The 20686-nt window shown below is 39.7% G+C and overlaps 1 protein-coding gene across 1 annotated transcript; it reads right to left on the bottom strand.

Moving 5' to 3' along the window:
- Positions 1-10459: 10459 nt before the first annotated feature.
- LOC102115404 (tripartite motif-containing protein 43) lies at positions 10460-16348 on the bottom strand. Its single transcript, XM_005579334.3, has 6 exons — positions 15866-16348; positions 15159-15254; positions 13854-14084; positions 12852-12874; positions 12231-12328; positions 10460-11119 (listed from the first exon to the last, which is right to left on the bottom strand). Exons 1-6 carry the CDS (start codon positions 16274-16276, stop codon positions 10638-10640), a joined length of 1341 nt encoding a protein of 446 aa, XP_005579391.3. The 5' UTR covers positions 16277-16348; the 3' UTR covers positions 10460-10637.
- Positions 16349-20686: the final 4338 nt, after the last annotated feature.

The raw sequence follows: 20686 nt of genomic DNA, 5'->3' as shown, positions 1-20686 counted from the left end.
AGTCCCATTTGCTGTTTAAAATGTTTTTCAAGAGATGCCCATGTCTTTCTTTAAAGGACTTTCACAGATGAAGTCAGGCTTGCTTGGGCACACTTCCTAGTCACAGGATTAGGACCTTTGCTTGCATCTGCGAAATGCCTTCCCAGCAGTTTCCTAAGTAAGTGTTTCATTGAAGAATAAGAAGGTAGTCTATGCCACAAAATGGCTACTGCCCTCATTTCCCTCTTTGTACGTGCATGTACTCAAGTTGACCCACCATAAAATCATCCAGAGTTTATATTTCATTAAATGCAAGAAATTGAACAGTAGATTTTCTTGTTCTATTGTGAGCTTACTGTCCAAGACCACCAACTGACTGACCACCCTCTATATCCATTCTGTACCTCAATAAATCTAAGTAACTAATCGACGTGTCCACACAGAAGTAAGATCTGCGCTGGTTGTGTGTGGGGGCCCTGTTGGCTCAGTCCTGGACTCCCGAGTGGGAAACTTGTGAAACCCTCAGGTTATGGACTGGATCCTGCCGACATTCTCTGCTGAGATTCTGGAGCTCCGTGGCGGGGCCCTGGTTCTCCATTACAAGGTCTGATGACGCTGTTTATCAGGAAGGAATTGGGGCAAGGAGAGAAGGGAAGGGAGGGTAGCTTCTGCTTTTATTTCAACCACTTTTTGCACCACATCATTCACTTATTCATTCAAACACTCAGCTTTAGGCAGGTGAAGCCTAGAGCACTGCAAATTAGGAGGTTTCCATTACAGACCTACCTCTGTCTACTGTGGCATTATTAAGGAAACAACCTGTTTTCCTACTTGAGTCTCAGACCATGAAACAAACACAAGAAAGTAATTCCCTTTAAATTGGCATTTTGTAGGTTCCAAAAGTCCTAACCAATCCAGAAGAGAGAGTAGAGATGGGTATAGGCAGGAACAATCCATGATGTAAATAATGGACACTCCAGCGAATTTGGAATACTTCTTCATTTTCCAGTGCTTCTCCTTTTAATAAAAAAGATAGTTTTTTGTACATAAGACTGTTTTCATTCTGGCATCTGAAACCTACGTCTACCACAAAGTTTTCTGTTGAATTACAAATCTATTTTTCAGAATCTGGTAATAGAGTATTTTTTTCATCTGAGTTCTAAAACTTATTGCAAAATCTTTGTATGAAATTTGGTGATCTATTTCTGCTTCCTTAACATATGTAGAAATCTGACTTTATTTAATTCTGGAAATTTTAAAGTTTTTATACAAATGCCATTCTATGATAAATACCATTTAAAACCGAGTAAATATAACTCCTTTGACATTTTGTTTGTTTTATTTGCTCACATGGAGAGAATTCTGCATATATTTTCCAATGTTAACAAAATTTAGTAATTTTCCAACAAGTTACATTTTTTCTTTCTGGACTCTGAATATCCAGGGCTATCTTTTCTTTAACCCCCCCCCCTTTTTTTTTAAATTGCTTCTCAATTGTTTTACCCGTTTATTGTCTATTTTTCTACAAACCCCAGTCATTTTCTGTTGAAACCTCTTATCTACTAGAGTGGAGAGAAATATGTTAGAAAAAGGAAGAGGACAATGTGGTACATGGGCTGATGTACTAGATATTGTGCTGTCTCTATGCACACGTTGTTCCTAATCCACCGAAAATATGCAATATGTCCCAAGTTTACATAGGAGCACATAAAAGATAAGCAGTCTTCCCTTTTTTTTTTTTTTTTTGACACTGAGTCTTGCTCTGTCGCCCAGAGTGGAGTGCAGTGGCGAGATCTCTGCTCACTGCAAGCTCCTCCTCCCGGGTTCACTACATTCTCCTGCCTCACCCTCCTCAGTAGCTGGAACTGCAAGTGCCCGCCACCACACCCGGCTAATTTTCTGTATTTTTAGTAGAGACGGGTTTTCACCGTGTTAGCCAGGATGGTCTCGATCTCCTGACTTCATGATCTGCCCGCCTCGGCCTCCCAAAGTGCTGGGATTACAGGCGTGAGCCACCGCCCCTGGCCATAAGCAATCTTTTTATGGTCCTATTTCCTGTACGGGATGGATTCAGGAATCAATCTCATGTCCTCAACTCCAGAAATCCTCAAATCTCTCAAGGTATTGTCTCACCTAGAGCCACAGAAACACATATGATTTCTTCTGTGCTTGTGTGTTCAGGTGAGGTTCAGTCTACATTCTGAAGTTTCTTTCTCTGATGAATGAAACATTGAGTTCTTGAATATTGCTACATTATCAGTAGCCTATAAAAATCAGAATCAAATAGATTTTCTTCCTTAAGAAAATAATGGATGCAGCAATTACACACAGCAGCGTAGGGGGTAGATTTCAGTCATGTTTTTTCTTTTTCTATTCTTTTTTTCTTTTCTTAGAGAGAGAGTCTCACTCTGTCACCCAGACTATAGTGCAGTTGCTGGATCGTAATTACTGCAGTGTCAACCACCTAGCCTAAGCGATCCTCAACCTCGGTCTCCTGAGTAGCTCTGAATACAGGCAGGTACCCCCACTCCAGGTCAGTTTTTAAATTGTTTGTGGAGATATTGTCTTCTCAGGCTGTTCCATCTGGTCTCAAACTCCTGGACTCAAACAATCCTCCTGCTTCAACCTTCCAAGGCACTGTGATTACACGTGTGACCCACTGTTCCCAGCCTCAAAGTATTTTCATGGCAAAGAGTTAACAGAATATTTTCTTCTCTAGATGCAGTAGACACAAGATTCTTGTCTTTTATTCTTCCCATATCTGGCTGAGTATCCTGTTCTCAGATATTACATTGCCAAATTTGTTTTCCAGTCATCTTTCCAGCATAGTATAGAAAAATGAGTACTGTGGAGTAGAGTTTTCACATTCTTTCCTGACCCCTGCCAGTTCTAATGGTGCTCATGGACTTAGCCATTACCCTTCACTGGAATCCATTGTTGTTTATAAACAAGAGTAAGGGTTGCTTATTAAATTTCCAAGGAACAGGGCAGAATGTAAGGTTAGCATGTCTTGTGCTTTTACCTACCCTAAGCCCAAAGGATCATGAGTACTACATATAGAAATCTTTCCTCCTTAACCCTGTCACATTCTACTTGGATGCTGTGGAGAAATAAACCCAGTGTATCCCCTTCTGCTATACAAAATATTAATATTTGGCTAAAAATGATGTTTGTAAAATTTCATTCACAGATTTCAGTCACATTTTCAAATAAATGCATTATAAAACCATGTAATACAAGTTGATTGTTACTCACAATGTTAGAGCAGAAGAATTTCAGGTTTTGGATATTTGTGGATTGCGGAATATTTGCATATGCATAATAAGATATCTTGTGTATCAACCCAAGTGTAAACACAAAATTTGTGTTTCATGTACACCTTATTCAGATAGGCTGAAGATAATTTTAGACAATATTTTAAATAATTTTATTCATGAAGCAAAGTGTGTGTACACATGCCATTTTATTTCCTTTTGTGAGTGCCCTTCCTTGGGGACATCTGGGTGGACACAGAAAGATATATTGCAACTGAAGGGGCTGGGAGAGACTTTGGTCCACTGAGAACAGTTTTGACCGTAACTGCTCACATGAGGTCATGTGTGGGATATTTCACTTTCGGTGACATTTCAGAGCTCAAAACATTTGAGATTTTGGAGTATTTTGGAGTTTTAGATTTTTTGATTAGTGGTGCTCAACCTGTATGGTATTTCATTTTTTTCTTCTCTAAGTAGGAATGGAATTTGCATTTTTGTTTTCACTTGTATTATGCATTTTTTTTTCCAACTCAAATTCATTATGCATATTAGTTAGATCTCTTCAAATTTTGATGAAAATTCTCATTATATCAATTATTATTTTCAAAAAATTTTTATAACAAATTGATTAAATACCATGATAATCCACAGTTAAAAAATAAACATAAATTCATGTTCATGTATTAGAATTGGGTTTTTTTTTTTTTTCCAAATGATGAGCATTAATGAAATAGTATGCCTTGGGCCGGGCGCGGTGGCTCAAGCCTGTAATCCCAGCACTTTGGGAGGCCGAGGCGGGCGGATCACGAGGTCAGGAGATCGAGACCATCCTGGCTAACACGGTGAAACCCCGTCTCTACTAAAAAAAAATACAAAAAACTAGCCGGGCGCGGTGGTGGGCGCCTGTAGTCCCAGCTACTCGGGAGGCTGAGGCAGGAGAATGGCGTAAACCCGGGAGGCGGAGCTTGCAGTGAGCTGAGATCCGGCCACTGCACTCCAGCCTGGGTGACAGAGCAAGACTCCGTCTCAAAAAAAAAAAAAAAAGGAAATAGTATGCCTTAAAAACCTTTTTCTAAATATATTTGAGAATATTGTTTGAAAGTAAAAAATTGAAAAAGACTGAGCATACCATAATTAATGACATTTGTGCTTAAGAAGACTATCTTTTTCAGAGATTATTTATAAAATGAAAGTACCCATTTCTAACATTCCTCGTCCCAGTTAAGAGCTTGTTACTGATGTGCTACTGATGATGTTGAAAGTTGTTAGGCTAACAGGATGCACTGGTAATAGTACACTGTCAAGCTGAACTTTCCCGATTTAAATGCTATCTCACCATTCCTGTGCTGTACGTTTTTATTAGAATTCTAGCAGTACGTACTTTATATTGTGGCCTAAATAACAAGCACACACAAAAATGATTTCACACTGTGTATGCTGATGTATTTTAAAGTATGTGAAAAATATTGTAGGTGTCAGCAAGTACAACAGTGCTTCGTACATAGAAGGGGACCAATTAATGCTAATAAATGTTATTAGTTACTTAAGAACGTTGTATTACGTAAATACATCCAAATCAATTATTATTTCGTTGGTAATATGATAGCAAGCCTAGATGCAGAGTTAAGGAGAATATTGAGCAAGAATGGGTTAGGAGGGTGTGAGGAGTAGGCCCTGGAGAAAGTGAATACCAGTAATTTGCTGAGTCAAAGTTGAAAGCACCCATAGGCTAAGTAGATACCTCCCATTCTGATCCAGTTCAGCAAAATATTTGAATCTTCCGTGGTTTTCATAATTCTGGGAGTTTAGAAAATGCTTTAGAGAAGTGAATGAGCCACTATACTTTTATATTCATTTATTTATTGTATTTGGTGATTTGAGAATTTCTCTAAGTCACTTGAGATAGAGCCAGAATACTAATCTCAGGTTACAAATTAATTTTTCAATTTTATACCCATAAACCCGTCCCCAAAGATCACCCCGCCGTTAAGTAACAGTAAATTATCTTCAATGTCATTTAAGTTCACCAGTTTCTTGTGAAGTATTTTTAACTTTAAAAAGTTTAAAAACACAAGAAACTATTCTTTAAAACAAAACAAGTATAAATCAAGTTCTTAAAAACCAATCCAGGCTGGGCGTGGTGACTTAACCTCAACACTTGGGGAAGTTGAGGTGGGCAGATCCCTTGAGGTCAGGAGTTGGAGACACGTCTGACCAACATGGCAAAACCCTGTAACTAATAAAAATACAAAAATTAGGCTGGCATAGTTGCACTGACCTGTAGTCCCAGCTACCCAGGAGGCTGTGGCAGGAGAATCTCCTGAACCTGGGAGGCAGAGGATGAAGTGAACCCAGATTGTGCCACTGCAATTCAGCCTGCGCAAGAGAGCGAGACATTTCCAAAAAAAAAAAAAGTCTTCTACTCTTTAAAAATCATGGAAAATATAGTATTGTATATAAAAGTAGAAAACAAAATTGTTGTTCACATATGTTAGGATTTAATAAAGAGTTATTAAAAAGTAATTATAAAGTCACTTTATGTGGACTTATAAAGGTAACATCAGGCCACTGTGGTGGCTCACACGTATAATCCCAGCACTTTGGGAGGCCGAGGTTGGCGAATTACCTGAGATCAGGAGTTCAAGACCAGCCTGGCAAGCATGGAGAAACCCCCCCTCTTCTCAAAATAAAAAAATTAGATGGGCATAGTGGCAGGCACCTGTAATCCCAGCAGGAGATTTGCTTGAACCCGGGGGGTGGAGGTTACAGTGAGCCAAGATCCTGCCACTTCACTCCAGCCTGGGTGAAAGAGCCAGACTCCATGTCAAAAGAAAAAAAAAAAAAAAAGTAACATTGTATAATGACATCAGACATCTGATTTACTCATCTATCATTGGAATGTATTTGTTGAAGTTATTTTTTAATTTTAATTGATAAAGCAATTATAAAATTAAATAGAGCCAATCCAAAGGACTAGGTTTTGCCTTTGAAACTGAAGAAACCTAATCTTCTATTAAAGGATTATAAATCATGCTGCTATAAAGACACATGCACATGTATGTTTATTGCGGCACTATTCACAATAGCAAAGGCTTGGAACCATCCCAAATGTCCATCATTGACAGACTGGATTAAGAAAATGTGGCACATATACACCATGGAATACTATGCAGCCATAAAAAAGGATGAGTTTGTGTCCTTTGTAGGGACGTGGATGCAGCTGGAAACCATCATTCTCAGCAAACTATCGCAAGAACAGAAAACCAAACACCGCATGTTCTCACTCATAGGTGGGAACTGAACAATGAGATCACTTGGACCCGGGAAGAGGAACATCACACACCGGGGCCTATCATGGGGAGGGGGGAGGGGGGAGGGATTGCATTGGGAGTTATACCTGATGTAAATGACGAGTTGATGGGTGCTGCACACCAACATGGCACAAGTATACCTATGTAACAAACCTGCATGTTATGCACATGTACCCTAGAACTTAAAGTATAATAATAATAAAGAAATAAAAAAAGAAAAGAGAAAAAAAGAGTGTATCCATGTATAGTTTAATTTTTCAAAAAATACATACATAAAAAGAACGTAGGGAAGGGTTTTAAGAAAAGTTTCTAACTCTGGAAATTCTACACAGTGTATATGGAACAAGGTTCTGTCTTTCACATTATTTAAAAAAATAGACACCCTCAGTGTTGGCCATCAGGATGCCAAGATATATCCAGTGATTGCTCAATTATAAAGCATCTAGCCTGGCTCACTTTGAAAACTTGTCTTGTAAAATTGTCTTCCTGGGGCATTTAATACTTGAATCTAATTTAGAGTTTTAGAAACGATTGAGTTTAAAGAAAGTAAATTCTAATCTACCCTTCTTTTTAAAACTGAAGTAGGCTAAGAAATTTCTTCCTAAAATGTATAAACATTATTGTTCAAGCCTGTCATCCCAGCGCATTGAGAGGTGGACACAGGAAAGGAGTTTGAGACAAGCATAGGTAACATTGCAAAACCTCGTCTCTCCAAAAAAATAAAAATTAGTGGAGCATGGTGGCATGAACCTGTAGTCCCAGGTACTGAGGAGGCTGAGGTGGGAAGATTGCTATAGCCCGGGAGGTTGACACTGCAGCTAGACAGGATCTGGTCACTACACTCCAGCCTGGGTGACAAAGCCAGACTCTGTCTCAAAAAAAGAATATAAAATATCTCACTAATATTTGTCATGTTTATTATGTTGAAAACATTTTGGATATATTGGGTTAGAAAGTGTTATTAAAATTAATTTCAATTGTTACTAGTTGTTTTAAATATCATTAGAAAAATGTATTCCCTCCCCTCTCTTTTATAGTTTCCCTGCAAATATATGCACTAAAGAAAAACAATGAAGAAAATATGTTTAATTAAATAATATTCAAAATACAAAACTTTTGAAATGTATTTAAGACAATGCGAACAAAAAATGTATATCCCACACCCACACATAAGGCATTGAGAAAGGCACTTTGCTCTGGGTATGAGCTCTGGGAATGAGGATTATGAGCAGTGAGTTTGGGAGTCAAACCCAGGCAATTTAGCTTCAAGACATCGCTCTTAACCATGATACCATATTACTCTCGCCTGACTTTTTCACAGTGGAAAATACACAGTGGAAACCTCATGCCAATTCCAGGAAATGTAACGACTCAAGAATTATTTTGACATGTGCAGGAAATGTTGCTTCTTGTCTTCTTTATCAGTATCCCTTGTTCTCTACAACTTGGCTTTTCCTCACCAAACTTTACTTTTCTGACACATTTATGGGTGCATTCCGGTAAAGAAAGAGAGTTTTACTTTGTGTCAGACACTGATAGAAACTCTCTTTCTCCATATACGCCTGAACTTGACTGTCCTCTTTCTGTTGCCATTAGTTAACCCCGAATACCTTTTACCCTTTTAGATGTCATAAGGGTGTGACCGAGCAGTTTCAAAGGCATCAACTTTTGCTTTCTCCTTCTCCTTTCGGGTCCTGCATCTGCATTACTGGTCTCAGACAAAACAGGCAACCCCTATTTCCCATTCTGGGTTATTTTAATGACCAACTTTTCTTATGTTGTGAATTTGAAGGGCAAGGGCAGATCATTGGAAAGCGGATAGACAGGGACCTGTGTTCTGAGAACTGGGCCAGAAGACTGACAGAGGCACAGAAGAATTTCAGAGTGATTCTGGCAGGCATCATGGTTCAGTAAGGGCCAGAGGAGTGGAACATATGGGCACAGGGTGAGAGGCCTGTGACAGGACGCGGCCTATCTCTTTTGCAGCAGAATGTTAATAGACATTAGATTTTAGTAAACAGAGAACATATCTCTGAGTCAGCATCAAAAACTTCCACAGTCTGGAAGAATGAAGAGTCACAGGACCTAGCCTCACCTTCCCTTTTGAGTATGAGAGTCTACAATGGAACAGCTTTTATCTGAGCTTAAAACCAATGACTCTCTCTTCAGTCCACAATTACTGGTAAGGTCCAGTGGATGACTAGGCTACAGGTTTCTGAACTTCTGGCTTTTGAGGGAAAGACTTTGTCACCCTCTATGCTGAAGGTATTCTATGTACTAGGAACCCCAGTCAGTGAATCTTAATATCAAGAAATCTTGGGAAGCACAAGGCATTCAGAAGACTTGCATGAATAGCTTGCAGCCACATATAGACATCAGAAGGGGGTTCCTGACAAGGATTCACTGACCTTTTTTTATCTCACTGTCCTAGAATTACTGTATCTGTACATGGTCATCTTGAAGGAGATGGACCACTCCTTCCACCCCTCTACTCTAGTATCGTGTGCATCTACCTCAGTGATTTTGCTGTGTTGTGTTCATAATGATTGTCCAGTTGATACCAAATCTTGAAGAAAATTTCCAAAAGAATATTAACGTGGTTAATTGTTGATTGCCCCTTTACAGGAATCTGGAACTTGAATGGTGTTTCTGTAAGGGGCTCGTTGGATCTCATGTTTTACAGGACCCTGAGTCTCTGGATATAGATACTCAAGGTCCACTTCTTAGGAAGAGTAGGTGTAGTAGGTTATATTCCTCCCCCATTCTCTCTAAAAAGTGCTAAAATATATATTCAGTCCCCCATTGTCTTTCTGTGATGTAACTTCAAGACTGCTACTGCTGTGTGTGTTCTAGTTCCTTTACTTTGTGTAGGGTTGTGACAGCAGCTGATGTTTTACTCTGTAGCATAATGGTAGTATAGACTTCTCCTGACTCTATGGGAATCTTCACTGTAGAAAATTATCTACCATGCTGTGAGCAAGGCCAAGCGACTACCTGGAGAGGCCGTTTGAATATATTCTAGGTAACAGCCCCAACCAAAGAACCCCAGATATCAGCCAGGATCATCTGCTGGACTGGAAGTAGAATGTTTGTTTCCATTATTTAATCAGTGATCATGAAAATGACCATTTGGTGGGCAGACAGACTCAATGGACTCACTATAAACTGGGTTTTCATCAGAACTGGGTTATGTTTGTTTTGTTTTTTGATTTGGTTTAATTTAGTTAGTTGTTTTTTTTTTCCCTGATACTAATATGTTTCCACTGTAACATGAGGTGATGGTTATGTCTCAGGTCTCTAGATTATCAATGAGGATTCAGTCTGTGTGAATTGGAAGTATAAACACATTTAATACAGACAGTCTGCTCATCTGTCTATTTTTCCCCGGGTGATGCTGTTTGCTTTAATAAATAGCTCCAGAATTCCATGTGGGTTAAACTCTTTTGGTTCTTGCTCAGACATTGCTAGCAACTTCTCAGGGAAGCAATAGACTGTACCATTAGCCTATGTCTGTAGGTGGATATTCTACGTAGGTTTTTGTAGTGTGTTCTGATGTTTACACAATGATAAAATCGCCTAATAATGCATTTCTCAGAATGTATTTTGTCTCCATAGGATGCATGACTTTTAAATTCCAATTCTAGCCCAAAGATTCAGTGAAAACTTCTGTGTAAAGTACATTTTTCCCCCTAAAGTGATGAGGTGTAGTATTTACTGTATTAATAGGAGGGAACGTTCACACTTACAAGTGCATTGTACAAAATCCTGTCTGTCCGTGATGTGCAAATTTTGTTTCTGCATGAGATCATTAAGTTGGAAACATACACCCACATATTTCCAGAATTGCATCCAATAAATTCACAAACACTTGAAAATCACAATACATATTTTAGGAAATTGGCCATAGGAGATTATTTTACTTGTAAGAAAATGTACAAAAAGGTTTTGCATTTTACATATTTTCTATTTAATAGCAACAAAATGAAGTGACACTAACATAGATAAAAGCCTGAACAGTATGATTTCTTTGTATCAACAGTGAAGGGATCCCTTCTATATGGAGTTACCAAACAGTCAGGGTTCTTAATCCTGATCATCTGTGGCCAGTGGAAAAGAAAGGCCTGACAGGAAAATTTAAGGAGCCAGCCGGGTAACTCCATATGAGGGAACTCCTGGTGACATTCAAAAAACTCACACTTCCAGCTTCAAAATCAAGAAACACACCAACCCGGCCCAGAGGTTTCTCTACATAGTGAGGAAACAATGGGGAGGTGGTCAAGAGACTGAAACGATTATCCACCTTCACGCACAAAAGAAGAAATATGTCCTTAGATGTAACCATTGTGCTATTCTTCCTCATCCAGGAGTCCTTACAGACTCCCAGAGCCCAGTCCCAAGAGCTGTCCACATCCAGCTCCCAGTAGTGTTTCCCAGAGGAGAAGACCCAGGTTCCCCATGCAGCAAAATAGTCAGATCTGTCAGAATTCAAAGATCCACGTCTAAACATCAATCTTCTCACATCCCCAAACAGCCTGATATTGTGATTGGTGACTTCCCAAGTGAAGGCAATTTCCACTGTAGAAAAAAGAGAATGTTCAAGTGAAAAGTAGTTTATCAATTCTCATGTTCAGATAAGAAAGAGACTCTCACTAGAAAACACAGGTCAAGATTAGAAAGAAACTTCTGTCTGGAAAAATGTTGGAATCAAAGGGTGTTAGTATATCTGTACAAGTAATTAGCTAAACTACAATGATCACAATTTCGATAAACTCAAAAAGTATAAAGGGGAGGAAGGTCATGTCTATGTCTAGTTGAGCGACCTTTCGTAACAACTGAAAAACTGGAAGCTCTTGCCCTGCAGCCAAGTCCATAGCAATAAAATTAACCTCCATTGCCTCTTCTCTGTCAGGGCAGAGCAGGAGGCTGGGGACGGGAGATGAGGTGGGGAGCATTCCTAGACCCAAATAAAAAGTTACCATTTTGCCAGAAATATTATAATCTGTCACTGAAGCTAGCAAATTCATACTTAAAGAGAAAATCTGAATCTGCCTTCTGAAAAGTGCAGATTCCTTGCAAGAATTATCTGACTTTCATGTCAGATTCAGACACAGGCTTCTTTCGTCTGCTAGATTTATCATCATCTATCCTGGAGTTCTATCTAAGGCCTCATCAACCACTAAATCACGTTTCTATGCTTCACAGATTCTCAGTTTTTGCGCTGTTATATAAGTTACTCATGTATGCTTTTGTTGATTAAAAACGTGACTAAAATTATAAATGCTGTGAAACTTCACCTGAAATGTATTTTAAAAAACACTGTCACTCAAATCAGTTGTTAACTGCACTAAATTTGAAATGGAAATGTCCTAAATTAATTTAGTTCTGTATATTTCATGTAATAATTGTATACATGAAATTGTATCAGGGAATGCTTCCTAAAGTCCTCAAGGGCCCTTCTGCATGTTTTATTTTTCTAAGAAATTTGTTATGTGGCTGATTCCTATTACATTTCACCAGATTTTATTTATTCTGGTCAGTTTGATGATAGTGAAACTATAAATAGAAATACCTATTCACAGACTATTCACTTCTTCTAGATGAAAGATGATTACACTGGTAAAGCTGCCCATAGAAAACCATAAATGAAGGCATTACATGTTGATCCCACCAAGAGGGCGACACTCACCTCGGAAGCGGTTGAGCCTGTCCACCAGTCCAGTGATGGGCCCTACAGTGAGCTCTGGATTGACAGGCTGCGGCATGTGCAGCAGCACAGACTCACTCCTGCAAGGAAGTTGGTTGAGTTGGTTAAGTTTCCCATGTCTGTGTTTAATAGATTCCAACAGAAAATGCTTCATTCAAATCCACTTCTGATATGGTAATGTACCTTCACAATCCTAGGATGGGTTTGTGGCTCTTAGGGAATCTTTCTAACTATTCACTCCATTTCTAACCTACTGCCACTGAAAGATAAATGCCTCTCTCCCTATCTGCCACCAAATAGTTTATCTCTAATTAGGATTCTGAATCCTAAAAACAGGCAATTGTATTCTAGCAACTTCTGCATTGAACTATTCAAAACATAACCCCCTGAGTCACTTGGGAAACTAAGAAAAGGTTAATGTCTGATAAAAGGCATAGGTAACATTCAACACATCACACAAACACACGAGTACACGCGCATACACACACCATCACACTGGCACATTATGGTGTTAGTAAATTATGTTTTCATTTTGTTGGAAACAGCTTGATGTTTTCATAGCATGCCTTGTGCTCCAGCTTGCACTGATGACCAAAGACATACCTTGCCACGATGTCTCCCAAATCCTGTAGAGAGGGAGAGAGAAAGAAAAAATGACTTCTTTAGAAAGTTGTTATTCTTGTTGGGTGAGGTGGCTCACACCTGTAATCCCAGCACTTTGGGAGGCCAAGGTGGGTGGATCACCTGAGGTCAGGATTTCCAGACTAGCCTGGACAACATAGCAAAAACCCATCTCTACTAAAAATACAAACAAATTAGCTGGATGTGGTGGTGCATGCCTGTAGTTCCAGCTACTCGGGAGGCTGAAGCAGGAGAATTACTTGAACCAAGGAGGCAGAAGTTGCAGTGAACTGAGATTGGGCCACTGACTTCAGTCTGGGTGACAGAAGAAGACTCTTTCTCCAAACACACAAACAAAAACGTTGTTATTCTGCCTATCTGGTCTTTAGCTTTGAAAACTTTAGAATTGCCATATACTATCACTGCAACTCTTTTAAAATGTGTTCTCATCTCTAGCAATTATACCAGTAAGACCTATTGACAGAATCAATTTCTGATAAATTCAGGACCCTAAATTTGCATGAGAGAGAAAGGTGTGAGTAGTGACTGCGCATTGCTGCAGCTGTCTACAATGTAGTCTTTTTTAGGGCTAGCCCCCAAAGGTTAATATGGCTGAAATTAAGAGCATTTCAAACCTAGGACTTCCCAAAAAGAGGAAGAAGGAAATATTAGTTTTTCCATAATTTCTATGGATTATCCACTGGAGACAAAAGTAGAATTTTCACATGAAATTTTTTCTTCCACAGTTTTAATGAAATGTGCTGGAGGAGGAAGCTTGTGGTAGAAAATGTTCTATGGAAATCTAGTTGCACAATTTCATAAAGGTTTATTTCGAAGATTAGGTTAGCAGTTATCGTTTATCTCTATATGGCTCTCACCATCAATGTGGGAGAAGAAGAAATAATGTCTTGGGTACCCAATGGAAGGCAAAGATGTAAAGGGCAGCTAATACAAAGTATCTCAAGGGGCATCCTCCATTCTTACCTGGAGCAGCTCCACATCTGGTTTATGACACATTTTCATTAGTTCCTGATACATTTCTTTCAAGTGTTTACTCTTTTGATCCATGTTGACCCAACTTCTCTGGAGTTGCTGAAAAATCTCTTGGTACTCCTTGTTCAGTCTCTCTAGATGTTGTTTTTCTTCCCTATGGAGAACTGGATGCAGCTTCCTATACTCATTCCTGATCATCTGTGCCCGTAAAACCACATCGCCCTGTAGGGACATGGATTTTGTAGGTTACATACCCAGGCCTACTTCCACCTCACAGAACCCACAAATTCATCCTCCTCATTCCTTCTTTTATTTTCCATCATTTACAAACAGTCTGATGAGTTAAACAAGACCTTCCTTCAAAATTTAAGTAATTCATCAATTCCCAAACACCTGCAAATTAGCCCTGCAGATTTAAATGTTTAAATATATGTCCTCTTAAATCTGAAATACCATTAGAAAACAAGTAAAATTTATGATTGATTGTCAAATTGTCATGGATAATATATATAATCTTTGTTACTCAATTAGTTTGTTGTTTCAAATCTCTGTACTTCACAGACTAAAGAATCACTGTCAGTAGAAATGATTTTAGTATATTATAATCAGAATCAGAAGCCATCACACAAAAAGGATCTTAGTAAAAAATTTAACCCCCATCTCTCAAACCGACTACCTCTTTTCTGTCTCCTATCTTTCTTCTGTCAAAAGCCATAGGCTCTGTATTGCCCTGCCATTCTAAGAACATGAATCTCCATTCCATTGTGTCTCTCCTCTCAATATTGACATAGTTATTCTCTCACTCCCCCAGTCATTTTTTACCCCTTCTCCTCAGCTTTTCATCATGTTACATTTTCTCCTACATGCACTGGCATCATCTGGGTCCTTTGCTATCAGACTTCACCAGCACAGGCACATTTCTTAAATGACTGTTCCTACCTGATTTCTTCCCCCTGGCCAACATCATATTCAACATTAAATAACTTTATTTCTCAATTATGTACTATGTAATCAATATTATATAATTCAACTTATTCAGAAAACTCTGCCTGAAATATTTATTAATTTTAAGCACATACTTGCCCTTCAGAATTTATATTTATTTTTTACTTATCTGAAGAACATTTCCAAAAAACCTGAACAAGCATTATATTGAAGAGTCTGCTTGTTTTCCAGCCTATGAATAAACACAGGACAAAATCTGGCATATGAGAATTTCAACTCAAGTTGCTAATATAAATGTTGTCAGCATGCTTATCTCAAGCTGGTTGTGAGGACTCACGGTCTCATACTTACCCTCCAGAGGAGGGCTGTTCTTCTCTCCTCATTTAGATTTCTCTGATTTTCTTGAATCTTTTTCCATAAAATCCTCATTTGCTCTAAGAGCTTCTCCTGCAAAAGAATTATGAGGTTAAAAAACAGAAAGTCAAATACCATAGATTCCACACTCTGAATGATATACGCAGGCAAGGGATGTAATCTATAAATACATTAGAGAGAAGGGAAAAAAACAATTTTTTCACTGCTCATCCTCAATTGATATTTTCAGTTCTGAGGTTTCAGAATATAGAACAGTTTAGAAAACTGAAGAGTCAAGATTTCCTGTAACCTGGCTAATGTTCAGTGAAACATCCTGCTTCAGAACCCACTATGCTAGCCCCCTGATTTTGTAGTGTGCTATCCCCTTACTCATTTGTCCAGTAATATAAATATATTTCAAAAATACGTTTCTTTGCACTTGTAGTTTTGGTTGCTTTTCAATGCCTTTAGCATTGAACTGTAGAGTCAATAATAAGAACATTTACTTAGTCTCTTTTTGGGTGCAAGCTCCATGAAGGAACGTAGAGTTGCACATTTTATCCAAATGTCATAATTGATACCAAGAACAGCACCTGGCACTCAGTAAAGAAGAGAGTAATCACCATGATGATTCTCATCGTCCTTCTAATCTCTTTAACTCTGCCACCCTCCAGCTTCCAGGTGATTGCAGAGCTATCTCTTACCCGGTGTTCCTCAGCGGCCCCTTCAATGGGATAGTGTGTGTGAGCCCCGTGCTCCTGAGAGTTGGAGCACAGCAAACAGAGCAGACTCTTTTCCACGTCACAGAACATCTTCTTTGTTTCCCTATGGGTCCCACATATTTGTTTCTCAGAGCTCAGGAATTGCCAGAGACTGGCTTTTCTCGCGATGGTCACTAAATTCTTCAGAAGAATATTGGTTTTGAAGTCCTGTTTCCGTGATGGTTCGCGGCATGCAGGGCAGTTGGCAGGACTTTGGGCTTCTTCCCAGGAAATGCAGAGACAGGGCCTACAGAAGCTGTGCCCACAGCAGATGGTGACAGGGTCTACCAGGTAGTTCGAACAGATGACACAGATGAGTTCCTTCTGGAAGGCATGTGAGAAGTCTGAGTCCATTTTCCTAAGGAAAGAAAACCACAAGAATTTATTCTCCTACCCTGAAGAGACAAAGATCCAAGCAAAGTTTGAATCAGGTTGTGATTGAATAATATCCTTTTTTTCTAGAGAAGTATAGGATTTAATTTGCAATGACAGAAATAGGAAAAATGGAAAACTAAGGCACAAAGAGACATCAACCTCTAGAAAAAATGACTGTTCTCCAATCGACACATGTCCAGCTTTCCAAACTCTACTTTCTTGCATAGAAGAATGTCAGATTTTCTGAGGTGTTAGTGTCCACTAAATTGCTTAGGCTTCAAAGGTTTCATCAACCTATAAACTCAAGAGGTGAGTCTGAATGATCTGAAAATCAGTAACACTCTTAATTGCCAGTGATTGGTTTAGAGAAGGAAAGCTCACTAAGCTCTTCTACTCTCATTATTTTCTTTAACTACAACAACCATCTATAATGACTTTTTCAGAAGGACCTTGCTTGAAAACGTAGAGCAGAACTCATGCCTTGACCAAAATCTGAAAAAGCTAGCCTTTACTCTCCAAGGTAAAACAGTCAAATCAAGGTAAGGTACCTCTCCAAGGCAAAGCTAAGAATCATTGTTTTTCTAGGCTGCTATGGTAATTCAATCAACAAAAACTTTCTGGCATATTTACTGTTCCTGCACTGTCTGTTAATTTGGGGATATACTGGTTAATATTACAACATCCTTAAAAGACATATAATTAAATTTACAGAAAGATAATGATAATTGAAGCATTATCATTATTCTTTCACACAGTCAGAAAAACAGTAAGTATCATGCAATAATAATAGGCTCTAGAGGCCGGGTACCGTGGCTCACGCCTATAATCCGAGCACTTTGGGAGGCCGAGACGGCCGAGGCAGGTGGATCACGAGGTCAGGAGATGGAGACCATCCAGGCTAACAAGGTGAAATCCTGTCTCTTCTAAAAAATACAAAAAATTAGCCAGGTGTGGTGGCGGGCGCCAGTAGCTGTAGTCCCAGCTACTCAGGAGGCTGAGGCGGGAGAATGGCGTGAACCTGGGAGGCGGAGCTTGCAGTGAGCCAAGGTGGCGCCACAGCACTCCAGCCTGGGCGACAGAGCAAGACTCTGTCTCCAAAAAAATAATAATAAAAATAAAACATTGGCACTAGACAGTAAGTCAGCGTTTTAAATGAATGTATATTTTGCTAAAATAGAAATAAAAACCTAGGCCACGCAAGGTGACTCCAGCCCGTAATCCCAGAAGTTTGGGAGGCCAATCCGGCAGGTTTTTTTGAGCTCAGGAGCTCTAGACTGGCAACACAGCAAAATGTCTAGATCATTCTGTCTCTAAAAATACTTACATAAATTGGCCGGGCACGGTGGCTCAAGCCTGTAATCCCAGCACTTTGGGAGGCCGAGACGGGCGGATCACGAGGTCAGGAAATCGAGACCATCCTGGCTAATACGGTGAAACCCTGTCTCTACTGAAAAATACAAAAAACTAGCCGGGCGAGGTGGCGGGCGCCTGTAGTCCCAGCTACTCGGGAGGCTGAGGCAGGAGAATGGTGTAAACCCGGGAGGCGGAGCTTGCTGTGAGCTGAGATCCGGTCACTGCACTCAGTGCAGTGCCTGGGTGACAGAGCGAGACTCCGTCTCAAAAAAAAAAAAAAAAAAAACTTACATAAATTTTAAAAAATAGGCCCAGCGCCGTCGCTCACGCCTGTAACCCCAGCACTTTAGAAGGCCGAGGTGGGCGGATCACAAGATCAAGAGATCGAGACCATCCTGGCCAACATAAAGAAACCCCGTCTCTACTAAAAAAAAAACTACAAAAATTAGATGGGCGTGGTGGCAGGCGCCTGGAGTCCCAACTACTCTGGAGGCTGAGGCTGAAGAATCATTTGAACCTGGAAGGCGGAGGTTGCAGTGGGCCGAGATGGCGCCACTGCACTCCAGCCTGGCAATAGAGCATGATTCCATCTCAAAATACATTAATTAATTAATTAATTAAAATAAATAAGTAGCTGAACATGGTGGCCCATGTTTAATCCATAAACCTATGGATTATGTTTAATATAATTTAAAAAAAGAAATGGAGCCATTTTTAAAACTCAGAAAATGAGATCATTGAATCAAAAATAATCTAAGTTTGCGGATAAATTAAATTCCCCAAATTTTGTTTTGGTTTGTAAGCTAATAGTAGCTCCTACTCTGGAATTTGTGTACTTACCTCAGAAATGTATCTATGTTCTCACCAAAGCTTGCTGTCGAATATGATGGATTCCGCTCAGGGATGAGAGTCTCACAGTGCAGTGTTGGTAGCTTTTGGAAGTCTCCAAGGCCACTTGCAAAGTTGCTCTGTGGGCTCTGGAGAAGAATGAGCTTGGCTCCTGAAGTGTCCTTTTATAAATCTCTGAAGACCACACCCCTTTCTTCCAATTGATTGCATTTCAGAGGGTGTAGGAGGGTGTTAATATAGATGATTAAATCTCTTCAAAATAGAAATTTTATTTTTATTTATATATATATGTACTTTTTGAAAGGATTCTGGCACTGTCACTGGCTAATTTTCTTTTCTTTTCTCTCTCTTTTTTTTTTTTTTTGGATTTTTAGTAGGGAGGGGGTTTCACCATGTTTGCCAGATGCGTCTGGAACTCCTGACCTCAAGAGATCCACCCGCCTCAGCCTACAAAAGTGCTGGGATTACAGGCGTGAGCCACCACACCCAGCTGATTGGTTTTTTTATTGTAATATAAGAATTTAAGAACACTGTTGGCATCCATTCCAGAAGGGATATTTCTCCTGCTCCTCATGCTCCAGATGAAGCCTTCCAAGGGTCTCTCAACAACGGGATGTAGGATTCCCTCCTATATTACCTGGCACTGCCCAACCCAACTCAAGGGTAATGGAGAGAAAGTCTAGAAAGCTCCATCTCAGGGACCTCCCAGGTCCATGGTAGTGTAGGACATGTTGCTCTAAGGTAAATTGAAATGTATTTCTACTTGACAAAGTAATGATGACAGGGCTTCATCTGAATGCGTTTATGCCACTGCTCATGGAGAGGAATGGCATGCCATGTTGGACACATGAGAACATTCTCTGCCTAGTTACCAGTGGCTCCAGATCTTCACGCAGTCGTAGAAAACCATGCTGCAGATTCTGGAGAAGCAGCTCAGACCTCATGCAGACAAGAGTTCTTCAAGAACCACCTTGGCTATGCAAAAACTATCAGGTCCAGCAACAGTCTGAGCTGGATGAGAGATAGAGTAAAGCTCCCAGGAGCAGCAGAAGCTGTAAGGGAGGGAAAAGGCGAAGAAGAAACTCTAGATTTCAGAATGTCCCCTTTATATCTTTGAGAAACTCAGGACCCACAAGGCTCCTGTTTCTTTGTCTGACTCCTCTGGGATCCAGGAGGTTTCCTGGGTTAAACCATCCAGGGATAGGACAGGAGATGCCATTTGGTTCTAGGAGCAGAGGAGAGAAACTCAGCAGGAAGAGAGTTTCTATGGGAAGAAAATTCAGTTGAGCAGGTTTATAAGGTCACAGGACTGGATATGGGTAGAGTCTAGTGTACATGTTTAGAAGCCATAGTTCCCCCAGATCTTCTGATTCTAACATAAGTACACAGAGCCAATCAAATGAAGGAGGGGCAGGTCAAGAGAATTCTAAGACAAGCGAAATGAGGGCTGAGTATTTGCAGGAGAGCGCTGTCAAGGTCAATAGACAGACATTCGCCCCTCCTCTTATATTCAGAAACAAGAAATGAAACATAAAAGTATTGCTTGTGCTCTGTGCCAAAGGCAGCAGGGCACTTGTCTCTGGTCTCCATATACTCTTGTCATATTTACTTTCAGTATTCTGAGTAAGATTTTGATTCATTTCACACAGAATAAAACTCACCTACCATGTTTAAATTGCTATACATATTACGAGACTTTACTGATCATAAATAAGTTACTCTCAACCTTGAGGCCTGGCTTCAATTTTCTCTATTCTCTTTCTTTCTCCTTCGTATCAGAAGCTTCATAATAGACAATGGGGGCAAATATGGTGTGGAGAAATCAGTTTGGATTGAGATATTTTTAATGTAGTTATCGCTTCCTAAAAAGCTAGGAAAAAGCCAAAATACATGGAACAGCCACCTGCCTTAGTTTCTAGCATCCTTTAGGTATCTGCCCACAGATATGCTATATTATATCTTTTCTGAATACGATATTAAAAGTTCAGTTTTGTCTATGCTACTTTCTTTCTTTTCCTTTCCTGCTGTATTTTTCTCTAAAGGACTTATCACAATGTGCCACTCTATCAAAAAAAAATTTTTGTTTTTTCAAGACGAGGTCTTGCTCTATCACCCAGGCGTAAGCGTGGTGAAATATCAGCTCACTGCAGCCTTGACTTCCCAGGATCAAGCAATCCTTTCACCTGA

Source organism: Macaca fascicularis, chromosome 14 (assembly GCF_037993035.2).
Source record: "Macaca fascicularis isolate 582-1 chromosome 14, T2T-MFA8v1.1".
Classification (NCBI taxonomy): Eukaryota; Metazoa; Chordata; class Mammalia; order Primates; family Cercopithecidae; genus Macaca; species Macaca fascicularis.
This window is presented reverse-complemented; position numbering and strand designations above follow the sequence as displayed.